We start from the raw sequence: 15069 nt of genomic DNA, 5'->3' as shown, positions 1-15069 counted from the left end.
ATTCTAAATATTAAACAAAGTTTGGTGGATCCATAGGATAAGAGTTTTTTTGTTATTTTAGTGACCACGTAGTAACTTAAGAGGGCGTTAAAATAATCTAAATTTTTTTTCTTGTTACGTTTTCCTTTGCATAATGAACTTAAAGTTATTCTTGTTTCTTCAGTGTTTCTAATTAAAGGTTACAACGTATAGTTCAAGATATGTTTAATATTCCCTGTCGGACATCTAAATAAGACGTGAGTTGTTTTCAGATCTGTCTGTAGTTTGAAAATTTGTTTGGATAGCTTGGAAAAAAATACACGATAGATTAGAAACATCATCAGTATTTCTTTGATGTGTTGTTTAGGAAGAGTATTCATGATGAAACTTTGTAGAATGGACGGCAACTGTCTGTTGTGGAGACACAAGTGTAGAAGACGACGTTTCAAAAGCCTGAAGACGAAAGGTGGAAAATTTTCAGAACGTGTCCTTTACACTTGTGTCTCCACAACAGGCAATTACCATCCATTTTACAAAGTTTCATCATCATTAGTATTTGTTTGTCTTCATTGTTTGTTTGTTTTGAATTTCGCACAAAGCTACTCGAGGGCTATCTGTGCTAGCCGTCTCTAATTTAGCAGTGCAAGACTAGAGGGAAGGCAGCTAGTCATCACCACCCACCGCCAACTCTTAAGCTACTCTTTTACCAACGAATAGTGAGATTGACCGTCACATTATACCGTTCTAATGGCTGAGAAAGCGAGCGTGTTTGGTGCAACAGGGATTCGAACCCGCGACCCTCGGATTACGAGTCGAACGCCTTAACACGCTTGGCCTTGCCAAGCCTTGTTTGTCTTCAATAGTTATTTTTGTTTAAAACATCAAATAATTTTGTTTTTCTTTTTCAAATAATAAAAACTTATGTTTATTGGTCACGGAGTAATTTCAAATTTCTACGAAACATTATCTCAGTCTTACACATTAACAGAAAGTTTCTTGCTACATCATCATTTCGTGTAGAACTAGGCCGTACTCTTTAATGTATATCTGCAAAGAATACTAAACTCATGCCATTTCTCAGAAACATAAGCCTCAGAATATTTCTTAGTAGAGTTAACGACTTTTTCGCAATTAAACTTTACGTGTAGTTAACTCAAAAAGAAAAAAAAACAGAAGGTATTATCCGAGTTACTTCGTTGAAAATAAATGGAAAAAAAATGAGCTCAGTTGAAAGAGATTCGCTTTTTTTGGGAAACAAAAATCAAGTAGAACATGTTACTGTGAAGTTCTGGGACTGTAAATGGTTAAAGTTATAATTTAGAGGTTTATATAAGTTTGTTTAAATATTCAAGGGCTATATGCGTTAACCATCGTCAATTTTCAGTGATGTCGAGAAAACCCACTTGTAGAGAAAAAATACATGTGTAAAAACGGTTCATTTAGGTTGAGAAAATTTTTTATGTAGAGGAGCGAACAACGTTTCGACCTTCTTCGGTCATCGTCAGGTTCACCGTAAAACGTTTTCTCAACCAAAACGAGCCGTTTTTACATATATATTCATCATTAATTTTGAAGTGATATACAAGAGAGCAGGTAGCAGTCAGTTTACACCAAAGTCAACTCTTGGGCTATTCTAATCGGATATTGGGATATTTGATCGGCATTCTTATAATGTACCCAGGGACTCAAAATGTGGAACGTAATTTTGAGAAGACTGTACTTGAATACACGGTACGTGGATATCCGAAATCTCATATCTAGGTCACACCCGACTATATAATCTAGTTTGGTTTGAATTTCGCGCAAAGCTACACGAGGACTATCTGTGTTAGTCATCCCTCTTTCAGCAGTGAAAGCCTAGAGAGAAGGCAGCAAGTCATGACTACCCAATGTCAACTCTTTGGTTACTCTTTTACCAAAGAATAGTGGAATTGACCGCCGAGACTGAAAGAGCAGGGAGGTTTCGGAAGACGAGGATTCGATCTCTTGATTCTTGGATTATAAGTCAAGCGCCCTGACCACCTGTATTATGTGGAGGAAATTTATATCCGCTTTGTTTCTCAATCAAATATTCCATAAAATATGAAGGATTCTCATATTACAGGTATATGAGTATCTTATATTAAAATAATTTTGAACACTCAATCCAACAAAGCATGTGACAATTACAACCGACATAAAGTCGCAATAGAACTAAATGTACCAGTTTTGACATTTTTCTTTATTTAATGCGATGACATCAAAAGTGAACGCTTTTGAGTTTGGTATGTGCGCAAAATATTCATACACTGGGATAATAGAGATGTGTTTATGTGAAATTTCCAACACAGAAATGTTTCTCATATTTAACTACAGAGGCGTCGCTAAGTGTGTCAAATATTCGGGACTCAAACCCTGAGCTTGCGGAAATTAATTTTCTGCGTGTTAGTATGATATTTATCATGTTTTTTTTTATTCGGATATTTTGAGAATATCAAGTGGATTCGGGACACTGTTATTTCGAATCGAGGCACTGTCCTCGTGTGTCAATGTCCAGCGATGTTTTTGATTAATGTCATCGGAGACCCAGTATCATTCCATAAGAGATCTAAAATAAGTGTTAAGCAAAATGTCGTTTCATAACACACGAGATCCACGAATACAAACGTCAGTGGAAGAAGACGTCCACATGCTCCAAGCAATAGTGTGGAACATAATCAGGAAATACCTTTGTCAAGAAAAGCGGCCTAAATCACGTGCACAAAAGTCTCTTCTACGAATTAACCGTTCAATGGTTGAATATCTTTAACAGGAGGAGAATTGAACGAACAATCATGTTATCACATTCGAAGATATACCGGTAAAGTTGCCGAACGCAGCGCTTATGAGTTTCTGTGCGACCAGATTGTTGAAAGGGGCGCTGGGAAACCGTCGTTTTCCTATAGGGTGGCCCGTAAGTCCCTACCCATCCATATATCTTATGTGTCCAGTATATCTGTGTGCTGTCCCTCATTCTCGGTGCGCTCATGTACCCACGCAGGAAGAGAATGACCGCACGTAGCGACATGGACTATAACAATGCGTTGAGACTCCAAAGCCGTATTAATACAATGTACCTATATAAAAATAACGTGAGGTATTTTGTCTTTTCTTCCAAACCACCTTTATTGAGCATTGTAAGCAGATTGGATTATGAATTACGTCTTGCACAACGTTTTCCACTGATTTGTTTTCAATTTATTTGATTTACAACAGTGAGGTAAATTTTAACTTTTTATCACTCGAAATAAGATGTTTTATACTCTACTGTAAACAGTTACAGCAGTGGTTCCTAAGAACTAAATTAGATTATTTTACTAATGGTTATGCTTCATCCTGATTAGCGAGTAATAATCCGTATACTATTGATCTGATCCGAAAACCTACACAAATGATAAAAGATCGTGTGAATGGGTGAAATAACTACACCTTTGTTTTGCTTACTGCTTCAGTTAAAAATTATCTGATGTAAGTGTATTGTGTGAAATAAAATTTACGTCGCTTATATTTCGTCCATACAAACTTGGTTTGTTTGTAATATATATTAAATATCTTAAGGAGTTTAGCTTATATAATATTTTATTTTACGATATTGAATTGAAACCTATGCTGTAATTTGCTGAATTTTTTAATATAAACTTTGTTCATACCTTTACTCAATATGTTTAAAATATCTCAGCTTGTTCTTTACATTGTTGTAAAGTTTTTTGCATTCTGTTGATATTATACAGTACACAACTTTAAAAATACTTCTGTTAATATATATATATATATTCATTTTCTCCCAAGTTTACGTGTAGCTACATCTCTTCGTGCACTATTTTATAATGTAATTAATTTTTCTATTATGTCTGGTATTTGGAAATTGAATTTGGTGACAAAGAGCGTAAAAACACATAAGTAAGTGTTTTTAATGTGAAGTTAACCTAAAGGTTTTACTTTTGATGAAATATCTACCTTTAAAAATAACACTTAAAACTTCTGCAAATTATCGATTTTATTATAACTTACCATAGATAACTACAGTAAAAACAAAACAAAATAAATAGCAACGAGTTTTCTAGAGGCACTAAAATGTCCTGTTTAATATATATATTTTAATAGAGATGAAACGTATTTTTATTATCCCAAAGCGTCTGTTATTCACCTTCATCACTTTTCAACAACTGTCTATGCAAATGATGATTGGTACAGTAGTTTTGGATACGTGCACATTAAGGACTGGTTTCTAAGTTCTAGTTTCATTTCGCACGCGAGTGTTACAAACAGACACCAGGTTACATTTCATAAACAGATTCTTCAAGCTCCTATGGAATAAAGTTTATTTATTTCACCACTGTACTTATATATAGTGAGACGTTTTCTGATTTCGACCAGAAATGTTAATAATAATCTAAGGCATAGATTTAGAAATGAATATACATAAACGTGTGAATACATATAAATATTTTTACACCAATACGTTTTCATTCGTGTATTTTCAGCACACTCATTTTCTTATTATGAATTTTTTCATGTAATATGAAAAACATGAAACTAATTCAAGAGTGCTAACCACTTGTAATGAAACATAAAACAAAAGGTTAATGCTGTAACCAATAGCATCTTTGATGTGAAATTCTCTGTTATACAATATACATCTAAAACCGTTTTATAAATTTTACAAATATGGCATCAAATATATGTGGCGGACAAAATAAACATAAGTATAGCATGTATTTATATATCGTGAAGTAATTTCTCAGGTAAAGACCTAAAAATGAAAGAAAACCAAGAGAAGACAAGCATTTTTTTATATTTTTAAAATCGTTTTCTTGCTTTAAATATAATTTAAAAAATCAAACACAGTTATTATTTGAAAAAAAATTCGAGGAGGATTTTATCTTTCAACAATATTTTATTATATTTTTATTAATTAAAATAATTTAAAGACGTCAAGAGAAAATGGTAAATGAAGTTATATTTTTATCTGTTTTCTGGAATTTTATTTATTTTGCAAATACCTATTCCCTAATACTTAGTATTTTATGTTGTTCATAGATGGCAATTCGTTATATTATCGAGCGTCAGCTAGCGGCAAAAGGTGTAGTTGGCTGCTTTTGGGGAAGTAAGTTATCGAAGCGCACGTAGTCCAAACAGTCATGTGTTTACGGATAACAAGACTTTAACCTTTCAACACATTATATGGATTGATAGTGAAAAAATTAATGTTCACATGAAGGTAAGATATTTTTCACTGGAAACTTAGAAGTAGTAGCGTGAATTAAAAACCGTTGAAAATATTGCTTGTTTATACATGTATATATAGGATTGTATAGGAGATAAGAATATTTGAGATAATAACACTCTGTGAAACAACAGGAATAATAATGAAAAATTTTAGGATTTGTGCTTTTTTTTCACTGTTATAATTCAATTTACGGTACGATTTACAGACTTATGATCACAAAGTGAAGTGTCCATTTAACAGCTTAGCTGTCGATTGATTTCATAAGCGAAAAAGTCGACGAATCTTTTCCCAACAAAATATAATTAACCAAATAACAATAAAATACTAAGACAGTTTTTAGGTTCCACAAACTTTACACATTTGCTAATTTTTGTTGATTTTTATATCATTGCCAATCTTCTAGTTACTTTGCTTACTGTATTTTTTGTTCCTACTTTCCAATTCCATTGTCTAAAATAATATGATTTCGTCACTGCTAGAGCACATGAGGATGTAATTCTAGTACATACCATTTTTTTTTAATGGGTGTAACTCTTTGATAGCGTGTTTTATTGCCATCTTCTTTGTGGATATACTTTCAGAGATCAAATAAATGGTTTCTCAAGAAATTATACGGTATTTATTGATCCAATATTTCACAGACGATTTCATAAAGAAGATTATATAATTCTATAAAATTAACTACAGACTTACCTAGTGAACACAGACTAATAGCAAGCTAGTTTCTAGCACGTAATGAATACGCAAGATGGTGTCGACGAACGTACAAGGATGATGAGCTAATATGTGCATAACGTTGCATTAAATGCAGATAATTTCCAAAGCATTATAGACATTTTAATTAAGCAATTTGGTTTTCAAAGGTCATTTGCACCGATAATACTTAATTGTATTCCAAAGGATGTATGAAACCCGACCTCGCACACATCAAGTACTCTTTCATATTAATTAATTTTAAAATAAATCCCCACTCTTTACAAATCATAATTCAAAGATTCATCCACGGATTAACAGAAATGTTTAAAGAATATAAGCTGTGCCAAGGTAGTGTAATGGTATTACATTAGGAAATTTTAAAAACAAATTGCTGAATTTTGCTCTGCTGAATTTGTAATTTTCTCAAAAAATCTCTATTTACTGTCTTAAGCTGTTATCTTTTTGTTTATACGATAATATACGTTTCTGCGTTACAAATATTGGAACAAATCTAAATGATAACTGACATGAAGACTGTATTGTGTCAGTGGTCTTCAGATAAATGCATTTTAGTTACTTTCGCCAGATTTGTTTTTATTTACTGTTATATTTTAGTAAAAATGGATAATTTTGTAAGTTAAACGGTATACTCTCGTCTAGTTACATTAAAAAAACTCTTCATACTTTATACTAATACTATTCATCTAGTTCCCCCGCGAGTACAGCTGTAAGTTTACGGAGTTATAACGCTAAAATTAGGGGTTCGATTCCCGTTGGTGGGCCCAGCAGATACCACGATGTGGTTTTGCTCTAAGAAAAACACAAACGCTATTCATCTTCTTCGAGTGTTTTGGTTAGCAAGACTCATTAAAAACAGTATAATAATACCATCATTTAAAAAAAAGGCAGTTGTTTTTGGGTCACGTCAGATTCACTGTAATCGTATAAGATGTATTGTTAGACTCATTAATACTTTGATAATCTTAGATATATGGACAAAGAATTAATTAAATAGTTACATTCCTTCTAAGTCCCATTGGAATGGAAAACATTTAAATGAAGGCACAAGCTCATTTATGTTAAGTTCAAACAATCCTATACTAACTCTGTAAATATCATTTAACCACCTACGATACTGACAAAATAAACCACAATTTCAATGAAACACGTTGACTCCAAGGCCGCTTTGGATTTTATCTATCTAGAAAGTAGAAATAGTATAGATAAAAGTGTTATTTTATATGTTAACAAACATTGGTGTCTAGTTAAAGTAAGTTTATTCTCAATCTGGTAAGAAATGTTGAAATATATGTCTTATCCTTTCATTTGAATTAACATTACTCTTTAATACATAGACATCTTCAGATTCATCGTCCTTTTTTTAAAATGGTTTTCGTGTCGAATACATTTGAAGTGTGACGCTGCAATTACCACATTTTCTATAGGATCCTGATTTTTAACTGGCATATATTGTTTTCTTTTGACTTTATTCATGAGTGTTGAAAATAGCCATGCATTCCGTTTATAAAAAACTGGTTTTTCTTAAATACATGTATAAAAAATACGTACAATAAAAACGAGACAACGTTTCTGATTAATTTCTGTAATTACAGTTCTTCGTTGTAAGAAATTAAGTTCAAATAAATACATATAAATTTTTATTTTTCAACAAAGCTGTGAAATGACTGTTTTCTCCTTATCTAGATAATCTTGAAATCAGAAGAAAAAAGGAAGCATTTTATTATTAAAAATACTTTTGAATAAAACGAAGTAAACTTTATTCCAGTGCTTTTGGAACAAAATGATACCGCCAAACGTAGTGAGTCTGTTATTTGTTTTACCAGTGCTGCCATCAACAATAGCATTCAGAAGTGAGAACATTGTAATTTCCCATGATGCTCAACCTGGTCATATTGTTAAAAAATACACCAACAATGGACAAACGTTCAACATACTCGATACCGAATTGTCAGACACTTTTGTTATTCTCAGAGACGGTATTCTTATGTTAGTATCAGATATTTCTCATAAAGCAGGACACCCATTTTGTCTAGTTGTTAAAGAAGAGTTCCAAGGACTTACGTTACATGACATCCTGGTAATACACGTGAAACATATAAAACACTTGTTGAGGTTTGATAATGACCTTTACTGGGGAAGCGTGTCAGAGAATCTTCCCTCTGGCACACTGGTCAAAGGTCTGGACAAATTATTTGTTTCTGGTGGACAAAACAACGAAGTTAAGTACAGTATTGTCTCTGGAAATGATGACAACTCCTTTAGAATCATTGCCTCTTCCGTCAACAGGTCAGTAGCTGTTGCTGTTGTGACCAATCATCCTCTCGATAGAGAGCGGCAAGCCATTTACAGATTATTGTTGCGGGCTACAGATGAAATGGAGATAGACAGTGCTGAAACGGTTCTCTTAATCAGTGTGTTGGATATGAATGACAACCCTCCAATTCCAGAAAAGTATATCTATAAATATCACGTGCCACGAAATACGAAACGCTTTTCTGTCATTGGAACTATAAGAGCCACAGACAAAGATGGTGATCGTCCTATTTATCATTTTCAAACCCGTCATCCAAAATTTACCATAATTCCCCAGACTGGTGAGGTTTTACTGATAGAAGCACTTGATCAAGAAACTTACAAGTTAATCGTAAAAATTCATGATAATCGCAGTTCTCGTAAATATGGTCAAAATATCCCTCTAATCATCACTACGTCGAAATCAGAACCATTTATCAGAGCAACGGCTATACTGAATGTAACTGGAAACGAAATGCAACATCTAGCGCGGGCAAAACGATCTGTAAGGGCCACAAAAAGTTATGAATATAAGGAAAGTGATGGAAGAATTGCTCATAAAATCATGTTTCAGTTAGAAAAAGTACATCCCAAAGAAGTTTTTGAACTCGAAAGTCCTAATCGATGGATACAGGTAGATAAGACGGGCGTTATCAGAGTGAGAGAACCATGGAATTATGAACATCTAGGAAACGAAAAAACTATTGATTTCTGGGTGCTTATATCAAAGCCAGGTGCTTCAGGTAGGTTTTCTTTTTTTTTATAAATTCATTATTATTTATTTAGATTTAGAAATTATATATCTGACTTATGAATCTCATAATGTTTGTATTATATTACATTTATCAAACTGTGTTTGCGTGAACTCTGGTTGTTAGATTATTATATTTTTGTCGTAGAACTGTTTATTCTCAGAGCTAGCCTATTTTTTATCATTTTCATTCCATGTTTCTAGATTCCGCTTTAATCATTACTCTATAGAGCATGAAATTCTGTATCCTCTTGTGGGAATGTCGAAGATGTTTATAAATTAACTTCACAAAATTATTTTCAGACGTAACTTATTTTCAACTCATACAAGTATCCAAGAATGTTCTTCTTCTCACGATAAAAAAACAACATTGCAAACATGAGATGTCAAAAAAAGGTAACAGTGACAAAAACAACAAAATCTAAACGTATAATACAGTTCTCTAAAAAGGGACAATGTTTGTTTGTTTTGAATTTCGCGCATAACTACACGAGAGCTATTTATGTTAGTGTCCCTAATTTAGCGTTAAAAGCGGCTAGTCATCACTACCCACCGCTTACTCTTGGGCTACGTTTTCACCAGAAAATAGTGAGATTGAGAGCACATTATAACATCTCACGGATGAAAGGGGATCATGTTTGGTGTAACGGAGATTCGAAGCCGCAACCTTCAGATTACGAACCGACCGCACTAACCACCTGGTCATACTAGGCAAAAAAATAAACAAACGACAAATTAAAAGAAAAGCAGAATTATGCTGTCTCTTAAAAAGACATATAAATGGTGCTAAGTTAACTGAATGAGAGTATTCTAATTGCCTTTGAAATGTATTATACAGAGACACCCCTTGATAAAGTTTATTAAGACTTTTATTGAATATGAAATGTAATACATTTTTTGTTGAAGATGTCTATCAGCGTTTTCAAATATCACTTACCTTTTTCAAACAATAGACTAAATGAATGTGTATTAAATAACATGCTATTTCACTATAAGTTGCTTACATATTCTAGTGGCGTAGAGAATTCTAAATATTTTGTTTTCATAAGTTCCGTGTTATGCGAATTTCAAAGTCAGAGTAAGATTGAAAAACTTTTTCTGTCTGTCTATCTATCTGGTGATGATGAGACACCAACTTGAAGTAAATATGTGTTCTCAAGATGGCTGGTATGGATTTTATCACTTCAATTAAAATAAAGTACAGAACAACGTTTCGACATTTTATGGTCATCTTGAGGTTAACAAAGAGAGTTTGCAACTGACCGTTGCTGACACGTGTCTTAGGGACAAGTGCAAACGGGTACGAGACTATAGGGGACGTTGCAGTTAGATGTTAGGTTATTAATTAGTATAGGTATAAAAGTGTTCCTTTATACTGGTTTACTTTCGGTTTTAGTTGTTGTTAAGAAGTAGGGTTTCTTTGATTTTGTGTTTGTTTATATTTGTTTCCCTACTTAGTATATGGGTGTTTTCTGTGGTTATGTTGTGTTTATTTGATTTGTAGTGTTCAAAAACATGAAGAGATATTTTTTTGTGTGTTCTTTGAATCTGGTTTCCATTTTTCTGCTTGTTTCTCCGATATAGAAATCATAGCAGTTGTTGTATTGCATTTTATAAATAATATTAGTATTGTGTTTATCAGTGTAGTTTTATGTAGTATGGACTTTTTACTTCGTTTTTGAATAAATTTGATGTTTACTGTCAATACACAGTAGAAAATATATTCAATGTTTGTCTATTCTATATATTTTTATGTTTGAAACATTCACAGAGGTTATCTGTGAGACTTGTTCTTCAGTTCTTTCAAAGTCTCGGTTTCATATAAAAATATGGAATAAAAGTTTTATGGAACAGAATCAAATATTGAACGATACACATAAATTCTTTTGTATATCAAGTTATTTAGACAGAAACACTTTAATTTTTTTCACATTTATAAATGCTGCGCCTACTTAGATCCTCATACTTTAGGTTTAAACCTTATAGATTTTATTTTCTAGTTTGAGCGATCAAATTAAATCGAACTGTATAGTAGAGTGAAGGGCTTTTGAAATGTTTGATTTTTTTTAATGCCTTGGCAGTTGTATTTGCTTGACGGTTCTGGCAAGAGAAATTGAAAATAGCACTTGTTTGGTTCTTTTTAGCCTAAATCATGCAATGTGCAATTTCGAAAGTTTTTGTTTTTCTTTCTTTCGATAACTTGTGGGATTTAAATTTTTGGTAATTTCCAGAGATTTCTGTGATAATAAAAAATAATACAAAGACTCTTAACAATCTATAGTTACTACTTTTTTACAAGCAAATACTGTTTTTTTTGCTATTTAAAACTATTTGAGACAACTTGCATTTAAATTGGCTCAATTTTATCGACATTTCTTAGACGTTAGAACGAAGTGTAAGAGTTATACGCATTGCGTTTAGATTGTTTTATTTTACATCAAAATAGCGATAAAATTAGTTACAAAACTAATTTATGAAAACAGACAAAGAATTTGCCTATTTTTAAGCTACGTTTCTATACCTGAGTCATGTAACATTTCATTTAGTATGAACTGTAATTATTAGTTTTCCTTTTTCTTTTTTTTTTCAACAGGTAAGTTTATGAACCAATGACCACAAAGCGCTGAGTTAGGGAAACGGTAATGTTTTACCGTTGTAGTTCGTAACGGACTAAATACTATTATGATGCACTTATAGATAGTTTGTGGTTCAGAAATTTCTGGTAGTTGATTTGTTTTTTGAAATTTCTCTGAAACCTACTAGAGGGTTAACTGCGCTAACCTCTCTTAATTTAGAATGGTGGACTAGAAGGAAGAAAGACAGCACCATGCACCGCTAACTATTGAGCTACTCTTTAGCAACTAAAAGCGGGATTTCCCATTATATTATGACGCATGCACGGATGGTAGAACAAACATGTTCGGTAAAAGGAATTGAATCCGCGACCCTCGGGTTGTGAGTTGGATGCTCTTATCACCATATTTTACCAGGTCAATTCTGCCAGACAAATGGACGTAATATAAGTGATATAACGTGGGATGATATATGACGGAAATCTGTGAGAAAATGTTTTCACCACTATTATTTAATTACTCACATGTGCGTGGATGTATTTCCTTACAGCCGAGCCACATCGGGCTATCTCCTGAATCCACCGAGGGGAATCAAACCTCTGATTTTAGCGTTGTAAATCCGTAGACTTATTGCTGTACCAACGGAGGACGAATTATTCACCTATAAACAAGTTAGAGGATTAAAGATGTGTAGGTCATAAGCCCCCTAAACTGTTCATAGAACACTTATACATATTTATGTATCTATATATATATGTGTGTGTGTGTATATGTGTCTGTACAAATAATTTATATGCAAAGTAGGAAAAAATATATACGATATTTATGTGGTTTAAGAGTTTCATTTACAATCACAAATAAAGCTAAGAAATACCTTTATTATAAATTGAATTATCATAAAATTATTGTTATGAAAAGGGTGAAATAGGCTTGACTATAATTATCTTTGTGATGCGCTTTTAAGTTCAGAATATAATTTCTATTCGTTTAAAAATATATAAAGACGGCAGATTTTATTAAACATACCAATAGCTTTTATTACTATTGAATGTTAACAACCTGAAAGAGTTGAATCTATTTCAATTACTGCAAGCATTAGAATTAAGGTCTTAATTAAAACCCGATATTTTAACTAAGAAGATATACTCGAAGAAATATTTTGTTTATAACTTTTAAATGCAAATATAATAATAAAATAGCTGATGGTTAAAAGGAAAAAGAACAGCCGATCTTCGTGACATCATGGGCGATCTTATAGATAAAGTAAGTCATAAAAGAAAACATATTTTCTTGTCGTCGCTTATCTATACAAATGACTTTTCATTCTTTACAACCAACGCATGCCGTCACGAAAAGGCTAAAGCACAGTTGTGATCTATATAAATTATGGCTTTTACACCTTTTTAGAAAACTGTAAAGACATAAAAACTCAATTGTAATATGTCTTATCGACTGTGCTTTGCTATTGTAGGCTTGTTGCGTTTAAACCGATTATAGTTTTTTATTTCTTATTTCACACTATCTTATGAGTTCGAAAAGAAAAGAGCTTTTTTTTTTTTTACGTTATCTCAATACTCGCAATCTCCAGCGGGACCTCGATGGTGCATTGAATTATTTGTAAACTGACAAAGATTGCTAACTCGTATGCCTTATGAAGTGTCAGATATATTTTGTACAACTGCAAATACCTTATTAATTTGATTTATGTAATTCGATTGAGTGAGCTTTGTGGACGTGAGAAGCTTGTAGACCTTTCGAGTATTTGTTAATGTTTTCATTGCGATTTGGAAGGAACAGGATGTATAAGAACAATGTGGATATACCACAAATTCTGCATGAAGAAATGCAAACATAATTTAGTTGAAGGATTTAGATAGCGCATAAAGTAATTATTCGTATATATGTTACTGTATAAATAATTCAGTTAAATAAAATTATATTGAAAATGTTTTGAATACGCAATTCAGCAAGTGATATGAAGAACACAAATGATGTAAAGTCGCGGCGAAACCGAATGTATCAGGACTACATTTTGCACCAACAATTATCACTTTTTATAAAGGTATGTAACAACACTTTTCCACGTTAACTATTCGTACACCAAAATCATGAAGATGTGTTCTGATCGGGAACTTAAAATTTCTAATACGGAGATATCCCTCGCATTTAATGGCATTGCAAAATAAAGGAATATAGATTAAATTGGAAACAAGGACCATCTAGACAGAGACTTGTAACAAGTCCCATCATATTCGTGGTACGCAAAGGATAGAGTCTTGTAATAGGTGAGAATCCATAAACACAAAGATCATAGGCTGACGTCATATACGTGTCTCAAGCAACAGTACACAACATAATCCAGAAGATCCTCTGTCGGGAAAAGTGTTCCAAATCCCATGTTTACAAGTTGCTTCCACGATATGTCCGTTATACTGTTTCATAACTCAAACAGCTGGAGAACAAAATAAGTAGCTATGCTATTCCATAAAAAGATATAGTGGTCCATAGCGGTCAAGTTTTTGGACATTTTTTGCGCTCGGAATGTTAAAATGAGTTCCGAGAAATGTCGTCCTCGTCAATTAGGCGAATTAGGGAAAACAACATTAAAAACATGGGGGTGTTTGTAACACGATAATTTTACAACGGAAAACTTTGTAACAACAATTACTCTGCAGATCTATTATAAAGATGCATAACTGTCAGACGGAGAAAGATCTAATGTGGCAACTGGAGCTGTAAAGATGTCATGAAGTACTAAAATTATGTTAATATAACGTGTTCAACTTCTATTCAGAAACTGATAACAGTTAAGCACCTTGATTAAAATATTTTCTGCTAATGATATTTTAATATCTTAATAACTACATTTCAAAATATTATGTATTATGCAAAAAGTGGCAGATGCGTGATTTATACAAGGAACTGATTACCATCAAAGTTCCTAATTATATGAATAAACTAATATGTATTTGTACATAATTCTATACATTCATATTTATGTAATGTATAGCAAATATCATTAGTTCTGCTATATCAATATATTTAAATATGTATATTATATTTCTAGCTGAACGATATTTGCTTATAGTGTGTTAGTGGCTTGTTTTCTCTTCGCAATATCTTGTTTGTAACATTACCGTCATACTAAAGTGATGTTGTACCCGGATGTCGTTGTCATTAAAGCATTACTTTATCGATACTGACGTTGTGGTGTCTGCTAGTCTGCATCAATAATGTATCTTCGACTCCTTTAAAGTTTATAAACATATCTAAAACGTAAAAGTATCTTGGTTTAACTTGGGTAACAAAAGCTCATAAGTTTTCCTTATTGTCAAGATAACATACAAAGTCAATATATTATAAACGTTATTGCTATATTTCGAAACAAATAACTATTAGTTATTGGATTAAGTTGGTTGTTCTTTTGGCCTGGCATAGTCAGATGGTTAGGGTGCTCGACACGTAATCCGAGGGTAGCGGGTTCGAATCCCTGTCACATCAAACATGCT

The 15069-nt window shown here is 32.7% G+C and overlaps 1 protein-coding gene across 1 annotated transcript in view; it reads left to right on the top strand.

Moving 5' to 3' along the window:
• The first annotated feature begins 5097 nt into the window (after nucleotides 1–5097).
• The window catches only part of LOC143256763 (neural-cadherin-like), a 325327-nt gene continuing 315355 nt past the window's right edge, over nucleotides 5098–15069 (top strand). Inside the window, exons 1-2 of the mRNA XM_076514416.1 lie at nucleotides 5098–5218; nucleotides 7628–8979. Of these exons, the coding sequence (XP_076370531.1) occupies nucleotides 7725–8979 (1255 nt within the window). The 5' untranslated portion in view covers nucleotides 5098–5218; nucleotides 7628–7724. The remainder of the gene's footprint in view (nucleotides 5219–7627; nucleotides 8980–15069) is intronic.

The sequence above is a fragment of the Tachypleus tridentatus genome, chromosome 7 (assembly GCF_004210375.1).
Source record: "Tachypleus tridentatus isolate NWPU-2018 chromosome 7, ASM421037v1, whole genome shotgun sequence".
Taxonomy (NCBI): Eukaryota; Metazoa; Arthropoda; class Merostomata; order Xiphosura; family Limulidae; genus Tachypleus; species Tachypleus tridentatus.
The sequence above is the reverse complement of the archived record's forward strand: the minus strand, read 5'-3'. Positions and strand labels throughout refer to the sequence as shown.